Source organism: Chiroxiphia lanceolata, chromosome 20 (genome assembly GCF_009829145.1).
Source record: "Chiroxiphia lanceolata isolate bChiLan1 chromosome 20, bChiLan1.pri, whole genome shotgun sequence".
Taxonomy (NCBI): domain Eukaryota; kingdom Metazoa; phylum Chordata; class Aves; order Passeriformes; family Pipridae; genus Chiroxiphia; species Chiroxiphia lanceolata.
The window spans coordinates 8,307,870-8,326,279 of NC_045656.1; the positions used below are offsets into that span (position 1 = coordinate 8,307,870).

The following is an 18,410-nucleotide window of genomic DNA, read 5'->3' on the forward strand; positions in this document are numbered from 1 at the left end:
ACCCACATGTGCAGCCCCCAGCATCGGATGTTCTCTGCTCCAACCCCAGCCCCCCCTCAGCCTCCACCCAAAGGAGCCAACCTGACTCCAGCTGGATTTATTCTTTATTGGGCATTTGTCACGGAGCAGCCGTGTGAGCTGGGCTGTGCTGAGCTCTGGTTGGCTCTGAGCATGGTCTGGAGGGGGTCACCCACACACTCAGTGTGTGTCAGGCAGCCTAGAGCAGCATTTTGGGTGTTGGAGCAGCCTCAGGGCCCGTTCCCGAGCAATGTCTGAGCAGACGCTGCCGAACGCTGTCAGTGGCCCTTTGACTCCTGTGGGACAGGCCAGCGCTGAATTTTCTTGCTGGCTGGTCTGTGCTTTTAACATCTGTCCATCAGGAGGGGCTTTCACCACAAAAACAAGTCCCCAAAGTCCCTGCTGTGAGTCAGTGTTTGCTGGTCATCAGTTTTACGGCGATGCCGAGCGCGAGCACAGCGACGGCTGCAGCCACCGCCAGCCCACGCCGGATGATCAGCCCCTTGGTGACCACAGGGGTGGCCCGAGAGGAGATGGTAGAAGTGGCTTCCTGGAACTCCAGCTGGTACGTCGAGCCCTCTCTCCTGGTGATGCCCGTGAGCACGACGTCGTTCTGCACATCCACTCCCGCTGCAAGGAGAACGGGACAACGTCTCTGGGGGCTTTGGGGAGATTGAGGGGTTTCTTGGGAGGGTTTTGTCAGAGGGCTGAAAGCACATTACAAACAGTGTGGAGATCTCCAGCTCTCAGTAGAGCTTCAGTAGGACCTGGTGTCTGCAAGGTGAGAACTGCCCAGGCTGCCCAGAGATCGGCCCTCCACCAGCCTCCTGCACCCTCCCCAGCCCGCACTTGTAATTACTGTTCTCCCAGTAACTGAGGGCATCACCAGCACTGCACTGCACCCCCTTTTGTGGGCTTGTTCCTGACTTATGTGAATCCCTGGGGGCACTTCCTGGACCCAAACCCTTCACTGCACACAGTGCCCAGCTCCCCCATCCCACCATGCCCAGCTCCTGGCCATACCAACACTCCCCAACACCGCTCTGGCAGGGAGGTAAGTGTGGGGCTGGGGGGCTGATCCCACATCAGGGGGAAGCTCCTTGCAGGAGGGTTCAGGGCCCAGGTTCGGCTCCTCAGGTGGTGGCTGGGTCACTCCTGCACGGCGCTGAGCCTGGGGAGGGAACGTGCTGGGTTTAGGCAGCAACAGGTGGTGTGGGGAATCCCCACTGAGCAAAGCCAGTGGGTTGCCACTTATGGGGTTCAGGTCCAGGGAGACCCCAGAGCTGTTGGGGCACAAGGTGATGCTCAGGGCTGAAAGGCTGAGTGCTCTGTGCTTCATGTCCCCCAGCCAAGGGTGGCACCAGGCGGTGGCAGCAGGCACAGAGGGAGACCTTGAGGCCACTGAGTGCATGTGCAGGAGGGAGCTGAACACTGGGATGTTGAGTCATGGGAGCATTGGGTTTAGCTCGGGGCACTGGAGGACAGCACAGGCCATGAGATTGAGCCCGTGCTGCTGTCTCACCCCAGTCCCATCACAGCCAAGGCACTGAGGACCTTCCTGCTGGCAGGGCATGGCGCTGGCAGTGCCTGGGTTACCTTCTCAGCTGCTTTCTTCCAGTCCATGCGGGAGATGTAGATGATGAAGCAGGTGCAGAGGATGAAGACGCAGGCGAGCATGCTGAGCCACAGGCCTGCAGAGGGCACACCAGTGTCAACTGGGGTAAACCCAACGGAGACAGCATCTCAGGACAGCAGGTCAAGGACAGGGATGGCACCAAGGTCAGCAGGGACACAGGGATGGGGTGGTCATGGGTGCCTGCTGCAGGGCTGCCTGGCACACCTGGCAGCAGTTACTTCTTCCCAGTACGAGTAAAAGCTCTCAGCAGTTGCAGGGGCCAGCCCAGCCCAGTGTGCCCTGTCCCCAGGCAGATTCGAGGGAGGGCAGATCCAAGGGAGGGTCATGGTGAGCCATCAGTGGAGCTGGGGGGAGCTGCATGTACCTGTGGGGGATTTGGGGGCGTACAGAGCTACGTGCCCGGGGGTCAGTACCTATGACACCGATCTTGGCCACGAAGAGCAGCACAGCTGCCAGGGGCAGGCCCACACCATAGTAGCACACGGCGTTGAGGATGGCTCCGAACTTCTGCTTCCCGATGCCTCTGAGCACCCCTGCACAGGCACCCTGCAGGGAGAGGGAGAGGGGCTGGGGCAGGGACTGCCAACTCGGCTGAATTCAGGGCTGTGCTGCTTCCTGTAGATGAACCAGCTCCCCATCTCTGCTCCTTATTTCTGTGTCCCTGGCCAGTCCTGTGGGTCACCACCTCCTTATACACTCTGTATTTTCTAAGGGATGATCCTGGGATCCCTGCAGGGTCCTGGTGTGGGCACCTGTGCTCACCTGGACCCTTGACCCACCGACCCATGATGCTACTGCTCAGCACCGAGGTGCCCTATGGAAAACAGCAGTATTCCCTGGGACTTACAGTCGTGGCTTCAAACAAGTGGAAGACAACATAGACAGGCATGACCCATGCCACCAAGTCAGCGATCTCCCTGGAGACAGAGACAAGGCAATGATCACTTTTGGGAACTGACCTCCGTGCACCGAGGCCAGGAGCCGGGGGCACTCACTTGTCCTTGGTGAAGATGTATCCCAGCACGTTCTTCGTGGAGGCTAAAATGATTCCCACAGCTATGCAGAATGCCCCTGGAAACAGAGCAAAGTGCTGAGCCCAGCCTGGCCATGATGCAGAGCTGCTGAAGGGAGAGAGCAGTGGGAGAAGTGGCAAATGGTCCCTGCCCCTGATCTGCCTGGAAGGAGCCCAAAGGCAGAGGCTTCCCAGCGTGTCATGGACTGACCTGTGCAGAGCAGGCTGGTGGTGGAGGATCTCTTGGCCGTCTCGAAGTCTCCAGCACCCAGAGCATTCCCCACCTGCACACTGGCAGCTGTGCCGAGCCCCAGGGGGATCTGCAACCACAGGGCTGAGGCTCATGTGTGTGTCTGGGTAACTGGGCTGTCACAGTGACAATGGAGTAACAACCCAGCAGAGAGGGGGATCAAATCAGGATTTGATTTGAGGCATCTCTGTAGGAGGGATAGGCAGGAGCAGGGAGAGGCTTAAGTGCAGAGGGGGAAGATGGAGGTTTGCTGGAGCTGATTTTGGCTGGGTGCCTGTCTCAGGACGCTCCCCATGGAGCCCTGATCTGTAATAATAACCCCAGTCCTTACCATGAAAGCAACGACAGACACCTCATAGATGATGGACTGGGCGGAGAGTTCGACAACACTCAGCAGGCCTGGGGGAGAGGAAGGGGGTCAGTGCTGGCTGTGGGTGCCCAGGGGACAGCTGCTCTCAGCCCCTGCAGCTGCTGCAGACGCTGCTCTGGGTCATCTCCTGGCAGCTTCTCTTTCCACTGACCTATCAAGAAGCTCCCGATTTCATAGGTCCACCACTCAATGCACATCATGAGCATGCTGGGGATTGCCAGGGAGGTGAAGCTGTCCCACTCCAGCAGGCACTCGCTGGACCAGCCTGCAGAGAGGAGAAACATCACCTGATGGATGACCAGACTGGACATGTGTTACACCCTGGAGAGCACCTGAGGCAGGTAGAGGTGCCATTCCTGTTCACAGCCACCAGGGCAATGCTCCTCAGCTCCACAGGACCTCCAGCAGCAGAGCTCCACCTACATGCTGTTCGATGTTGTCCTGTGGACCACAGGGCAGCACAACCCTCAGCCCATCCCTCCCAGAGCAGAGTGTCTAAGGGCAACCTCGTGCTTACGTCTGTGCTCATCCGGCTTTGGGGCTGAACCCTTGAAAGCCTCAGCAGGAAGTTTCATTTCTCCAGAATTAATGTTTAGTGCCCGGCAAGGACCCTGCCGGCGCTCGTGCGTGAAGTGCTGCCACCAAAGCAGCTCCATGGTACCCGGGGCGTGTGGGGCTGGGGTTAATATTTCACCATCGGGACAAACAGAGTTTGTCTTCTATCAGGAACGCTTGATAGAAGTGGTGGAAGTTTTATGGACACCTGGGTAAAGCGTGAACCAGAGGGAGCGGGGGGGATGCCCTCACCTCCCCAGGTCTTCACGTGGAGTTTCCTGCCTATGATGTACAGGAACAAGAAAATGGCTTGCGAGTACTGAGCAACGGTGTTGGACCAGGCAGAGCCCCTGCAGAGGAAGTGAGAAAGGTCTGTCTCCATCCTGCTTACGCCTCCCTGGCCTCAGGGTGCTGGGACATGACGTCCTGCCATGCCTCTCTGAGCAGCAGACGCTCAGTGTTCCCTTGCCCTTGCCAGGTGCCACATTGTCCCCTCCATGGGACACAGGTGCAACTCACGTGATGCCGAAGTGGAACACGTAGAGGAAGATGCAGTTTGCAGCCACGTTGACGATGTTGCCAATGACTCCACTCAGCACCAGCGGCCACATGATCATCTGCAAAGAAGAGGGGACGGGGCTACGGTGTCTTCACAAAGGCTCCGGGAGGGAGGTGTGAAGGTCCCCACCAGCACCCGGGCTCAGCGCCTTTCCCAGGCAAAAAATAAACTTCCAGTGACGTTGCCTGCTTGGAAAACGAATGTGTTGGAGGTAAATCCCTGATGTGGGGAAGTATGAAGGGAGGTGGATGGATACACCTGGCAGTGGGGTGGGGTGATCTACGGGGTTAGAGCTGTTTTGGGGCACCTGGGCAGTGGTGGGGACAAATGCTGCCTTGTTGCCGGGAATGGTGAGCATGGAAACCCTGGGTTCATGGTGGAAGGGAGCACTGAGCCAGGGCTGACCCTTCCCGGGTGTGAGGACTTCAAGACCTACCTGGTTCTGCAGGTATCTTGTCTCCAGGTTATACAGAAAAACTGCCTGCAAAGGAAATCGGTGGATGAGATGAGCCAGTGCTGAGCAGTAGGAGTGGGATGGCATCCAGGGTGCCCACAGGGACTCACCGGGAGAGCAGGGACAAACGCCATCACATAGCGCTGGGTTAACCTGGGGGCACACAGAGGCAGGGTTAGGGAGGGGCAGGGCCATGGCCACCCTCCTCTCAGCCCCACCATGCTGGGGAGGGACAAGGGGCCATGGGACCACCTCACCTGGAGACCTCGGGGTCCTGCCGGATGAGGAGCATTAACTGCTCGATGTTGATGAGGATGGCACAGCAAGGGAAGCAGCAGAGGAGGATGATGATGGTGGCACGCTGCAGGATCACCCCCACCCGCAGCAGGTTCTTGCTGCCATAGGTCTGCAAGGCAAAGAGGGCAGTGGTAAAGTCAGCTGGTGCTGGGGGATAGGGACCCCACAGGGCACAGAGCAGCCCTGACCACCCTGGAGACCACCCAGGAAGGATTTGGAGCATGGATCTCCCTGTTATGGGATTGCTACCCAGGGACAAGCTTTCCCAGCTCGCAGGAGCAGCCAGGGCTCCATGGGGCATCATCAGCTGATGCTGGAAACCCCCGTGTCCCCAAGACAAGTGCCAGCATGTCTTACCCACCTGTGATATCAAGGTGTCACATGCCGAAGTCAGACCATAACCTACAGAGATGGCAGTAACATTTATAACCTGGGGATGGGAGTCAAGAAAACAAAGAGTGAAGGTGAGCATTTAAGACTTTCAGGTAGGGAGAGGGGTTAAAAGGAAGAGTGGCAATCTGAAATCTCCTGTCCTTTTCTGCTGCCATTCCTTTATCCCATCCCAGCGTCAGCGGGGCAGGGGGGAGCTCGTGCCTGGCACTGGGAATGCTTACAGCGATGGCCAGCGTGACGGAGGCCAGCTCAACCTTGCCCAGGTGGCCACAGAATATGGAGCTAACGAGGTGTATCAGGAAGATCAGCAGCTGGATCAGGATCTAAGCACAGAGGAGAGGAGAGGCGAAGGTTAGTGACGGAGGTGAGCAGGGGTGGTTGTGCTTGGGGGGGGGGGTATCTCTCCTCCCAGGTCCTTACCAGCGGCCCCGCCAGCACCAGCAGCTTCTTCACGTCCTCCCAGAAGTTATCTGGGACCAGGCGCTGAATCCAGTGACGTTTCTTCTCGCAGCTCCCGGGTGTGAGATTGTCCTGGCCAGCGGCCGCTGCCTCACCGTTCTCCTCGGGGAGGTTCTCTGTCTTTGTGCTGCCATTCTCCTCAGGAAGGTTCTCCGGCTTCATGCTGCTGCTCTGCCGGGGGAGTGGAACAACCCCTCCCTCCGCGCTCTGTTAAACCACGGTGGGATGAGCAATGTGTAACCACAGTGGGGTGAACTTCAGCCGGGGCCGGATGATCCGACCACACGTTCCCTGCTGCTGATGGGAAGTGTGGGCAGTGGGTCAGGGCAGGGCACGGAGCTGGGGAGCCCAGAGAGGGTCCTGGCAGCGCAGTGGAGCCCGACAAGGCACTTACTGCCTGCCCTGAGCCAGCATAGGGGCTGAGCCATCCCAAATCTGCCCTGCAAGCCCTCGTACCTCTCTCCTGCTTCACCACAGCTCTGCCGGCCAGTGGGCTGGAGGGTTGTCCTCCCCTTCCAGCAGCGATGGAGGATTCTTGGATCTGTGTGCGGTCTCTGGTGAGCTGCTGCCGGCAGTGGTGGGGCTGCTGCCTGTCTCAGCCCCTCTCATCGCAGTGACCAAGACAAGCCGGCCCCCTTGGCTCCAGCTGTCAGCCTGGCACAGCCCCACCGTGTCGGGTTTCACTGGCACAGCTCCCCCAGGCCAAATATAGTGTCCTTGGCCCACGAGGGAGGCAGGCAGAGGGAGCTGCTCTGCAGCTCAGACCTGCTCCTGCATGGAGCAGGAGGTGGGCTGGGGTAGCTCATGGGGCAGAGCGAGACCTCCCATCCCAAATCTCCCGGGATTCTGAGGAGGGCAGAGTCTACCACAACCTCCCACAGCTGGGCAGAGGCCCTGGGTGTTGGGGATGATGGCAGTTTGAAGCTCGTTTACGTCACATCTTTTCATTCCCAGCCCACAGGTAACCAGCACCCCGAGCCAGGGTGACAGGGAGGTGCCATTCATCTGCTCTGCACGGGATTTACCTCCAAGGGCCCAGCATGTGCCACGTCTCAGTCACTGAGCTGCAGGTAAGAGCCTGGGACAGGGCCGGAGGGACCCAGCGCTGAGGGCAGGCAGGGATGGGGGATTTGCATTATGACATATGGCAGTTCTTTGGTGGTTCTGGAGGGCTGTGCAACACATCCACCCTCTTCCCTGGCACTCAATGGTACAGAAAGCCATTGAGGAGCACAAACCCTGCTTTTGTACTCGAGGGGAGCAGAGTGATAACACTATACCCAGAGCCAGCCCCAAACCTCAGGGCCAGAAGCCTGAGGCTTTGTCAGGCTGCACAAACCAGACCCATGTCTTTCCTCTTAACAGCACAGTCATGCCAATGACCAGGGTCATGCACACACCACATTAAACAGCCCAACATTTACTCAGAAAACTTTATTGTATCAAAATCCCACCTTACAAAAGTGCAAAGAAGAGTTGCTTTAGGCCCTGTGCCTGCCCCGCCACAGGGGGAGTGGGGCCAGGGGCCAGCAGCCAGCACCCAAATGGCAGCCAGACATCTTCCAGCTGAATCCACCTTGCCCTGCGCTGCCACAGCAGCTGCAAGTGGGCTCTGCCACGGCAAGATGCTGGCACAGGCCAGGAAATGTGCTGTGGGCAGCAGGAGCCCCTGCCATTAGCAAATGATATGGACAAATGCCCTCAGGGGGCAGGACAGCAGCAAAAGGATCCTGTCTCCTCCCAGGGTCAGCCCCGGGATACGCTCCTGCCTATCATGAGTGACATCCCAGTGCAACGCAGGAGAGGAACCAGCTCTCAAGCACTTTTTTTCCCAAGTGCCACATCCTCACCCCCTCTAAGAACTCTGAGTGTGGGACAAAACATTGTGAGTTAACCAGAAACTGAGCAAAGGGACTTTTTGTAAAGAAGTGAGGGGGAATTCCTTCCCCGCACCATCCTCCTGGGACATCACCACGTGCCCTCCTGCTCTGTGCACACTCCCCAGTGTCACTGGCTCTAGCCATTGCCAGTCAGGAGCCGGACCAGGATGCCCACCAGCAGGACAGCCACAGCAGCAGCAGCAGCCAGGACACGACGGAGGATCAGGGCCCTCCACGCCATGGCACCAGGAGCAGGGACAACAACAACAACGGGCTCCTCCTGTGTGATGAGCTCGTGGTCAGGTTGCCTCTGGCCCACCACGATGTTTTCAGGCAGGGCCACGGTGTCCACGGTGTCCGTGTCAACAGAGGTGTAATCTGTGTGACAGAGAGGCCAGTGCTGCAGGGAAGCTGAGCTGCCAAGTCAGGGGCTTCCAGCCTGATGCTACACAAGAGCCAGTGACAGTCCTGGAGGGCCTTTCCCAAAGCTTGGGACACTAGGACATGCCCCAGCAAAGTGGCAGCTGTCCCCAGGTGAGGCAGACATGGGTTGGCAGCCCAGGCTCTTCCCTGGAGCAGCCAGCACAGTGACAGGGTATCTTGTATGCTGTCACTAAGGGCAGACCTGGGACCAGCACCAGGCACTGTGCTCTTTCCAGCCATCTGAGCCTGCAGGACAGACACGGCTGCCATGACTGGGAAGGAAAGGAAAGGGTTGGGTGGAGAATTTGGGCTCCCACCCTGGTGTCAGGCCCGGTTACATACCCACAGCAGATGTTTTGTTAGCAGCTGTGCCATTGGAGTTCACATCTTCCAGTTGTACTTTTGTTCCAGCTCGGACTTGAGCCTAAAAACACAGGGAAGAGTTGCTCTTCTCAGGGCAAGGGTGTCCTGCCCAGCCCAGAAAACTCTTCACTCTCCCAAGACAAGCATGCTCAGCACCAAATTGCTCCTCTGCTACAGGAGAAGGACAGATCCCAGTTCACTTCTGCCTCCTCCCAGGGGGCTGTTGCATTGTACTGGGACAGGAACTCACCCAGCACCTTTCAAGTGTTACCAGAGAGAAGCACAAGTCTCACCTCCTCTGCAGCTTTCTTCCAATCCATGCGGATGACAAAAGCCAAGAAGGAAAGGGCTTGCACAGAGATGCAAATGATCATCCCAACCCACAGACCTGCAGCAATGGGAAGTTACTTCAGGGAGGGCTCGAGAAAAACTTACCTTTGTCAGCTACTGCCACAATGCCCAGGGACCTCAGTGGGGTCAGAGTATTGCCCCATGTCCAACCCAGTCTTGATGGGAAACAGCTCCTGGGGGAGCTGGAAGCAAGCCTGGATTTATTGGGACATCTCAGCCCCCATTTGATGGGGGGTCTCAGCGCCTGCCCCAAACACACCAGTGTGTAATCCAGCCCCACTGATCCACAGGAAGATCCCGGCACGAGTTCCAGGGCTGGGGCTTTGCTCAAGGCAGCTCATCCAGTGCCAGGTGGAGGACACACGTACCCAAGACCCCCATCTTGGCTGCAAACATCAGTGAGAGGCCGATGGGCAGACCCACGGTGTAATATCCGACGGCGTTGGCGATGGCACCCAGCTTCTGCTTCCCGGTGCCCCGCAGCACTCCCCCGCAGGTCCCCTAAGGAGGGTGGGCAGAGGGATCCCTGTCAGGTACCACCACAGCAGACCTGGGGCCTGGCACAGCCCTGGGAACAGGGGAACCCACAGCACTGAACTGCAAAGCCAGGAGAGAGCAAAGCCACGTCCTGGAGCACACAGTGTGGGGCTCCTGTTGCTCCAGCTGCTGACACCAACAGGCACCACCAGCAGATCCCACAGAGCTTCCCATGCTGCCCAGGTCCCTCTCCCCAGGACATGGTAGGAGGAAACAGGTCAAAATTACTACCTAATGAGTTTATGAGCACTGCCAATATGCTGGGAGCACACAATATCTCTGAACACCCAGCTGCTCACTTGTGCTGCTTTGATAAGACAGTAAAAATCTGGAGCCTTGCCAGGGGAAAAGAGGAGGAAAAACTGGGTTGTTTGCAGCGATGCCAAGGGACAACTACAAGCATAGGGGACACCGAGGTACCACAGTCAGCTGCCTTGACAGCTTATCAGTTGGCTTCTCTGCATCACTTTAACAGGTCAAGAGTGAGCTACAGGCAGCTTTGCACCCTCCACGGCACCCCAGCCTGCAGGGAGAAATCACTCCACACTGGAATACTCACTGCTGTTGCATCAAACAAGTGGAACGGACCAAAAATGAGCATCACTTTGGACACCAAGTTAATGATCTCCCTGTTGGGAAGATGTATGTACTGATCAGGGCAAGCAGCACCAAGACCTCTGGTTCCCACATATCTCCCTCAGCCAGCTGCAAAGGCTGATCCCAGTTCCCTGATCCCAGCCTGCTACCAGGGTAGTGCCCCAGTGTCAGAAACCTCTGTGCTTCCAGGCAGTGGGGAGGAACCTTTGGGAACATGTTTGCCAGGTGGGGGTTTATGAACTCTTATCTGTCAGCAGCTTCTGGGATATAAATAACACCCTCCAAGAAGGTGATAATATGCGAGAGAAAGCTGTTAACGCACTTGTCATTGGTGAAGATGTATCCCACCACGCCCCTTAGGCTTCCCAGTAAAGTTGCAACCAGCACAGCAATAACTCCTGAAAAGAAAAAGAAATAGTCACATTGTTTCAAGGGCAGCATGTCCTGCTCCCGATCCAGGCCCAGACCTCAAAGGCTTCGTGTGATGGGGATTGGACTTGGCTGACCTCCAAGTGATACTGCAGCAGAGGACAAGTCTGTTTTCCTTCACACTCTCCCCAGATACTCCCTCTGCCTTCTGGAGGGGGAGGGCAGAATGCTAAATTGCAGTTTTAACTACCAAAGCCTTTGTACCAGGCTTGTAACAGAAAAGAGCAGTCAGGATCTTGCCTTGCCTGAGGGGTCCAAACAAGTGGGGTTTGGGTTCCTATGGGGGGTCCCCAGCCCTGTGAGAACTCAACTATTTGCTGATAATTGCCTTCATTCCCCTCTGCAGGACCTGAGCTCACCTGTGCACAGCAATGCAGTGATGCAGGAGGTCTTGGCTTGCACCACATCCCCCGATCCCAAGGCATTGCCCACCCTGACACTCGCAGCCACGCTGATGCCCAGAGGCACCTGAATAGCAGGAGACAAGAGGAGGTGAGTGGCAGCAGAGCCTGCAGTGACAACAGAGCCTGCAGCAATTTTTTTCTTCTCCAGAGGGGAATTTGGGACAAACTGGCATGGCTGCAGTAAAGGGATTTTCCATCTGCAGCACACCCTGGATGTGCAGCTGCTGTGGCAGGTCTGAGAGGCATCACCTGCCTGGTACTGCCCCCTGTTCCCATCTCAGATTGACCACAGAGCCACTGTTTGGGGGCTGCTCCCAGGCTGTTTGGGGTTTCCTACACCCAGCCCTTACCATGTAGGCGGCACAGGCGAGCTCGTAGATGATGGACTGTGCCCCCAGCTCCACCACACTGAGCAGCCCTGGAAAAGATTCATCACCTCCTTTGTTTGCTGACAAGGAGGCAGCAACTACAGGGTTCCCACTGAATGGATGGGAACACCTGCAGTGTCCTGCAGACCTGGTCCTGTAGGTGAGGAAGCTGCTGGCAGGAGGAGCTCTGGAGACACAGTCAAGAAGCAGCCACCAGAGCAGGCACAGCTGTAAGGCAGCCTGTTGAACCACAGGAAAAAGAGGATTTGGACTCACCAGCCAAGAAGCTCCCAATCTCAAAGGTCCACCACTCAATGCACATCATGATCATGCCGGGCACTGCCAGCCAGATGAAGGAGCCCCAGTCCAGGAGGCAGTCCCTGCTCCAACCTGCAACGAGGACGTGAAGCAAAATGAACACATGTTCTCCCTCTCCATCCCCAAAGGGGAACCATATGTTCTTCTGGGTACTCTCAGAGGACAACCATCACTGCAGCTCACAGGACACCTGCCTAGGATTGCTGCTGTGCCATGCTGCATTCCTGAGACAGGTTATTCAACAAGAATGTATTTGGAGCTACAGTAAAGGCCTTGAGGACATGACTTCAGCATCTTCCCACTGTGAGGGGATGACAATCCCTTTGTCAGGTGCTGGCGACAGTGCCAAATTCCCAGGGTCAGACATTGGTATTCTGAAGGATTAAACTATAACAGTACCTCCCCAGGTCTTCACATGGATCTTCTTCCACCACATGTAAAGGAAGAGGAGGATGGCCTGGGTGTACTGAGAAACAGTGTTAGCCCAAGCAGAGCCCCTGCAGAGAAAGATAGGCAAGTTACAAGTGACATCCTTCCCAATCTCCTCAGCTACAGCAGGAGAGACCCAGGGGTCTTGCTCAAGCCTGGTACCACACAAGCCTTGCTCCCTCCAGCCTCATCCTTGCAGGCTGGTTGTCTGGGGACAGAAGGTGGCAGAACTGGGCACCCAGGACACCCCCCCAGCCCTGAGCACACAGGGAGAGACTGTGACCACCCCTGCTCACACTTACACCATGCCCAGCTTCAGTGCATAGAGGAAGAAGGCGTTCATGGCCACGTTGAGGACGTTGGCTGCAATCCCGGTCAACACCTGAGGCAGAATGATCGCCTGGAAGCCAAGGAGGGACTTTGGAGTTTGCTCCCCCAGTGCTGCCCAAGCCCCATCCAGTGAACACAAGGGAGAACTTCAGCAGTGCCCAAGGAGAAAGCCAAGAAGGCAGCTCCTGTTCCAGGTAAGGCTGGGCTGTGTTAGACATGCAGGGCTTAGGAGCTGGTGCAACCCATAAAACAGAGTTGGGAAGTAGCCATAGGGAAATGAAGCCAGCTAAGGGTGGTTCCTATGAGCTCTCCCAGGGCCAGCTGGGGGGCTATGCATCACACATTCCTCAGCCCAGCTCTCCCAAGAACAGGATGAACTCAGATACCCAACTTTATCCATGTTCCTGGAAATACCTTTAATGTACAGCCCCAAACTGGCTGGTTATACAATACCTGACTTAGTAAATATCTTGTCAGCAGCTGGTACAGAAACGCCGCCTGCAAGAATCAGGATTCAGTTCATCATCAGACCGTGGTTCAACAACCCTTGAACACTGACAGACCAGTCCCCCCACCACCTTCTTGGGGTGCCCCAGCCAGCACCTGCCCGACACCCTGTTCCAGTGCTCCTGCTGAAGTGTGGCGCCTGCCAGCACTGCACCCAAAAGAGTAACAGAAGGCACCTCCCATTCCCACTGGGAAGAGAGATCAGTCTCCAGATGGGAAATCTCCTATGCTTCCCCATCAGCCTGAGAAAGCTTGGAAAGCTTAGAAGAAAAGATAAACCTACAGACCCTTATTCCACAGGGATACTGTTCCCTGCCTTAGAGAAGTCGGAGTAACCAGCTGGAGCCCAGCAGCTGTGAGTGTGTGAACAGCAAGCTCCAGCCTTCATTTTGGAGCTAACAGTGAGCTTGGAGCCTCTGGTTCCAATCTCCACCACCACTTGTGTGGCCACAGCAAAAGCCTTTGCACAGGAAGATCAGAGACCCTGTGTTTGCTGGTCCAGCAGCTGCTGGCCAATGCACATCTGTTAAGGCACAAAGTCAAGGGACACACTGTAAACCCCTAAACCTGCCCTGTGAGCCACAAAGCAAAGGCCTTCCCTCCTTTCCTTCGTGTTACTAAGGGACACAGAGCTTCTAACAGCTTTAGCAGAGACTTACAGGAAGTGCTGGAATAAAGATCATCACGTAGACCTGAGTTAACCTGGAAAGAGAGTTGTTTCCCCAGTTAGTATTACAGCAAAGCAAGAGCCAAGCCAAACAGCGTTGTGCTCAAGCTCCAGAGAGGCTTGATTTCAACACTACAGAGCAACCCACCCACAGTAAAAAGCCCCGATCCAGAAGGGCTGGATCTCACCCCTGACCTGGAGACCTCGGGGTCCTGTCGGATGAGCAGGAGGATTTGCTCAGTGTTGACGAAGAGTGCCCAGCAAGGGAAGCAGCACAGCAGCAGGATGAGGGTGCCCCGCTGCAGGATGGTGCCCACCTGCTTCAGGTTCTTGCTGCCATACGTCTGAGCGAGGAGAGAGAGGACCAAGGTGGGGGTCTCAGGGAGCCAAAGGGTCTGGGCAAACTCTTAGGGCAACAACAGGCTGATTAAATGCATTTCCCACGTCCTGCAGCGGTGAATGCAGGCTGGTTGGGTGTCACTGCCCTTCAGGTGGATTGCACATCCCTTTGCTACCCAAAGGGACCCAGGGCTCCCTGGGGGAGCTCCAAGGAGGGAGCAGGCTCCAGCCAGGGTGTCTGTAACCCTGTTCTGTCTGGAAGCTGCCATCCGCCTGCTCTTTGTGCCCAGATCACACCACACAGGAGACGAGACAGCACCAGGTAAACCCCATCAGGCACAGGAAAGGGGGAGCTGCCACTGACCTGGGTCATCAGGGTGTCACATGCTGAGGCTAAACCAGACCCGATGGAGATGCCTGTCACGTTGATAACCTGGAGGAGAGACAGGGATTCTGGCCCAGAGCACTGAGTCCCTCCCAGCTGGGTGGGTAGACAGTTCTGCTACAAGTTTTTGGGAAGTTTCCAGCCCTTCTCTATTTCTCAGAATAACAAATCTTGTTAACTAAATAGCCTCTTCTCCCCTCTGCTGGGGAAAAGGATCCTCTAGGAAGGGGCGAGTATCTAAAGGACCAGAAACAGTGCTGCTCCCAGCCACATGCTCAGGTCTGGTGGGTTCAGAGAGCTGGTCAGAGGCTCCAGCTCCCTGCCCAGGTTCGGGCCTTGCACTGGCACAAGCACTACCTGCTCAGCTCCCCTCTCCTGCCTGTGCTCAGGGCAAAAGGAAGAACATTTTGGTGGGTGGGATGTCTGCGTTGCATCAGGCTGTGCTGATGCACAGGGCCCTCACACATATGTTCCTACAGGTTTGAGGTTTTTTCTTCTTTTTTTTTTTTTTTTGTAATACCTAATTTGTGTGTTTTAAATCCGAGGGGAATTGGAGTGATACGTACGGACACAGCCAGTGAGACAGCATCCAGCTCAGCTTTCCCCAGGTGGCCACAGAAGATGGAGCTGACCACGCTGATCAGGAACCCCAGCAGCTGGGAGAGGAACTAGGACGAGAGGAGAAGGAAATGGTGAGATGAGGACCCATTAGGGGCTTGTGGAACATCAGCTCTCCCCCAGGAGCTGGCCTATGAACAGCCAGGTTTCCTGGTGTTTTGGTCTATGCCTCCAGGCCAGGGCTCTGCTGTCCTGGGAACCTGTCCCTGCTTGCCAACACTGCTGGGGCGTGGGAGGCAGCTCTGGGACTCACCCAGGCTCTCAGTGGCTTTGTGTTTCAAAGCAGACATCTACCTGCCCTGTGGTATTTTGGTGTTACACAGCCAATCTGCCAGATGACCTCATTTACGGGAGGCTTAACGGCTTCACTAGAAATCCTCTTTCCCAGGATGAAGGTTGCAGAGAGAGGAAAAATAAAACATCCCAATGCTTTTTTCACATTTGCGTGCATCTGTGGAAAACTATCCTCCAAAACCACAACATCCTCTCCTCCTGAAGATACGCCAAGGCCATTCTGTGTATTTCTCTCCAGGGCCTACAGCGAAGTGCAACGATGCTGCAGCAGAGATTGCACTCCAAACTTCATTTTCCCTTGGCAAGAGGATGTCCCTTCTACAGGCATCCAGGGCACAGAGTTGTGGCACAGCTCAAACCAGATGGTAGGTGTTAGAGATGTTCATACCCACTGAGGGGTGGGTACAACTGGAAACTATGCCCAGGGTCTGCTTGTGCTGCTTCCCACCCAGCAGTTGGCAAGCCAAGAGCCCAGCACCACTGGAGAACCAGCTCTGTGGGGTCAGAGGAAGAGCAGAACAAACCCTTCTCCTCTGCAGACCTCCCACTGCTGCCTGCAGGTGCAGTCCTGCTGTCAGGCCCGGGCACGCTGGACCTGCTGCTGTGAGTAATCCCCACAGGAGGGTCCGGTCTGTACCTCCACGACCATCCCAGCACAGGGTTTGACATGAAATGATCAGTAACTAACAGCAGCTGCAGGTTTGGGTTTGAGGTTGTCTGCGCAGTGGAGGAACAGGCTGTGCCACAGGTGGGACAGTTGAGGGGACCGAGGGGGCTTGTTGTGTTCAGCTACAGAAACTGAAACCAGCCTGTACTTCCCTGCTGACCGATCTCAGCAAGTCAGTGCTTTGATGTCAGGGAGGGTGTCTCTGAGTTTAGCAGTTGGCAGTTATTTACCAGATAAAGCAGAAGGTTAAAAGCACAAAACTTCACGCGCAGTTGATTCAGACTGGGGCTGTTGGTGCGTGCTTCCCCTTGCAGAAGCCTCTGCAAAATGCGTTCAGCACTGTCTGTGCCGACTACCAAAGGGTGCATCTCCCTCCAAAGGGTGCATCAACCTCCAGTTCCAGTCCAGGGAGGACTTCAGGACAGCGAGTTATAAGGTACCTTTGCACCCAGAGCCTGCTGCAAGGGCTGGCCAAGGAGCTGACACTAAGCGAAGAGATTTGCTTGTCACCCAGGGGTAACGTGGCAGTGCCGGGGCTGCAGCCTCGTTCCACAGGGCAGTTTAACAGCTTATCCCCCTCACACCCCGAGCCCACCGCTCCTCTTCCACAGCCGTATCGCAGGGCACACGGACCACGCCGGGCAGCAGCAGGAGCTCCTGGGGCGAAGAATAAGCATCTGGGCGCCAGGCAAGGAACGAAGGGTGGCGGTTTAACCCTGGCTGTGCCTGCAGCAGCCGCGGAGGGACCAGGTTGTCCCCGTCGCGAGCGAAGGGCATATCTGCGGTCGCGGAGCCGTGCCCGGAGGCTGAGGAGGTCAAGGCTCATCCCCGGGATCAGCCGGGCCCGAGGTCTCTCTGCTCCGCATCCCGCTGGGCACTGCCCGGCTCCGGGTGGCCGAGCCCCCGCCGCGATCCCCCGGCCCAGCACCTCCGGCGGGAGGGCACCGTGTCCCCCGCGTGTGTCCCCCGCGTCCCTCCCCGCCCCGGCTCTCACCACGGGCCCCGCCAGCCGGGCCAGCTCGCAGCACTCCCGCCGGGCGCCCGCGGGCAGGAGGCTCCGGGCGCCCCGCAGGCACCGCACGGCCGCCCCCGCCGCCATGGACCGACCGTCGGCCCCGCCCGGCCCCGCCGCCCGCCTTATGGGCACGGCCGGGGCCGCCTCCCGCCCGCGGGGCGGTGCGGGGGATGCTCGGAGCGGAATGGAACGGCACGGTAGGGTCGTGTCCGTGATCCGGCTCGGGGCCGGGAAGCTGCGCCGACTGACAGCGGGACACACCACACACACACACACACACACACACCCCGCCGCGCTCTGCCCACGTGTGCGGGGATGGGGACTCGCCACACACACACACGTGTTGGCCAGAGCCGGAGCGCACCGTGGGGTTTTGGGGGCGTTGGGGACTTCCCGTTTGTGTTGGTGCAGGGTTTGGGGACCTGCTGCGCGGGGAGAAGGGAGCCCCCCCGTTTGCTCACCAACATCTGCAGCTCTCCTGCTAATCGGCTGTGGGATGGGGACCCTCTGAGGAGACCACACACGTGTTGGCCAGGGGTTCACCAGAAGCCCAGAGACCCCCAGGTGGTGGCTATGGACTGGGGACCTTCCTGTGGGGCGATGGCTTAGGACCGCCTATGTGCTGGCTGTGAGTTCCAACACAGGGGTCTCTCAAAGGCAGGGACATCTGAGCACAGATGGTCCCTGTCCAAAGGAATGTCCCCTCTGCCACGTGCATCATGGTAACAGTGGGGCACCTTCCTCCTCTCTTCCATGCACCCACCAGTACCCCATGAGCAGGGTGACCTGGGATTGTCCCCCAGTCCAGCCGGTGCCCAGTGGTGCAGCTGGTGTGGAGATTGGAATGGCTGGGCTGGGGTGGCCGTGGCTGTGTTTGCCCATCACCCGGCAAGAAGGAGTTTTTGGTTTGGGTGGGAGCTTGGGTTGTTACAGGAGTGAAATTCTACCTAAGTGCAGGTGCTTGTAACCAAGTAGCTGTAACCAAATCTATTGCTAATGCATGGAAAATTACAGTGGAAAGTGGGGGTCGGTTTTCCAGCTGTTTAAATGCTGCCCTGGTGCCTTACAACTGTTGTGTCACTACCTAGAAATGTAAAATCTTGTTAATGTTTCACTTTTCCCCTTGTTCCTTCAGGTATGATGTGACATCATGAAAAATTATATAGTAGTAGTGGTGAGTCATAGCCACAGTCATTTTGATTTTATGTGCCATGATGAAATTGGGCTGTTTCAGGGCAAGAGAGTGCTCCTCTCCATGGTCCTTCCTTCCCCTGTGGCCAGCAGAGCAGTGGGTGTTGGGTGCATGTGCCAGAGCCCGTGCTGCCTGTGGGATGGTGCTGCAGGGGCAGCTATGAAGAAACAGAAGTAGTTATCAGCAAATGGTGTGTCCTGGCTGGTGGTGTGACTGTCACCAGCCTGGCTGTGAGACGGCCAGAGTGTTCCTGAGGCGCTGTTATCTCCTCTGGAGGCAGAGGGAAGTGATAAG

At 56.9% G+C, this 18,410-nt stretch overlaps 2 protein-coding genes and 1 long non-coding RNA gene across 5 annotated transcripts; 1 reads left to right on the plus strand and 2 right to left on the minus strand.

The window, feature by feature from the left end:
* Window positions 1-86: 86 nt before the first annotated feature.
* LOC116796729 (multidrug and toxin extrusion protein 1-like) lies at window positions 87-7,301 on the minus strand. 3 transcript variants are annotated; one of them, XM_032707576.1, is made up of 19 exons: window positions 7,029-7,301; window positions 6,460-6,544; window positions 5,965-6,210; window positions 5,766-5,867; window positions 5,513-5,581; window positions 5,112-5,260; window positions 4,965-5,007; window positions 4,837-4,881; window positions 4,361-4,458; window positions 4,094-4,191; window positions 3,438-3,551; window positions 3,248-3,315; window positions 2,878-2,986; window positions 2,650-2,725; window positions 2,502-2,571; window positions 2,068-2,200; window positions 1,615-1,709; window positions 1,042-1,189; window positions 87-648 (listed from the first exon to the last, which is right to left on the minus strand). In XM_032707576.1, the coding sequence occupies exons 3-19, from the start codon at window positions 6,163-6,165 to the stop codon at window positions 428-430; spliced, it is 1,839 nt and encodes a 612-aa protein (XP_032563467.1). In that variant the 5' UTR covers window positions 6,166-6,210; window positions 6,460-6,544; window positions 7,029-7,301; the 3' UTR covers window positions 87-427. The 3 variants fall into 3 exon arrangements, with proteins under 3 accessions (XP_032563467.1, XP_032563466.1, XP_032563468.1); XM_032707575.1 differs by having other exon boundaries at window positions 5,965-6,297; XM_032707577.1 differs by having other exon boundaries at window positions 5,965-6,300.
* LOC116796743 lies at window positions 6,242-15,567 on the plus strand. The gene is made up of 8 exons (XR_004360498.1): window positions 6,242-6,253; window positions 6,958-7,073; window positions 10,033-10,199; window positions 10,930-11,075; window positions 11,191-12,626; window positions 12,913-13,975; window positions 14,876-15,022; window positions 15,481-15,567. It is a non-coding gene; the product is annotated as an uncharacterized LOC116796743 (long non-coding RNA).
* LOC116796730 (multidrug and toxin extrusion protein 2-like) lies at window positions 7,408-17,017 on the minus strand. Its single transcript, XM_032707578.1, has 17 exons — window positions 16,904-17,017; window positions 14,897-14,998; window positions 14,310-14,378; window positions 13,802-13,950; window positions 13,599-13,641; window positions 12,886-12,930; window positions 12,405-12,502; window positions 12,073-12,170; window positions 11,632-11,745; window positions 11,338-11,405; window positions 10,943-11,051; window positions 10,477-10,552; window positions 10,117-10,186; window positions 9,389-9,521; window positions 8,963-9,057; window positions 8,649-8,730; window positions 7,408-8,261 (listed from the first exon to the last, which is right to left on the minus strand). Exons 1-17 carry the CDS (start codon window positions 17,006-17,008, stop codon window positions 8,020-8,022), a joined length of 1,698 nt encoding a protein of 565 aa, XP_032563469.1. The 5' UTR covers window positions 17,009-17,017; the 3' UTR covers window positions 7,408-8,019.
* Window positions 17,018-18,410: the final 1,393 nt, after the last annotated feature.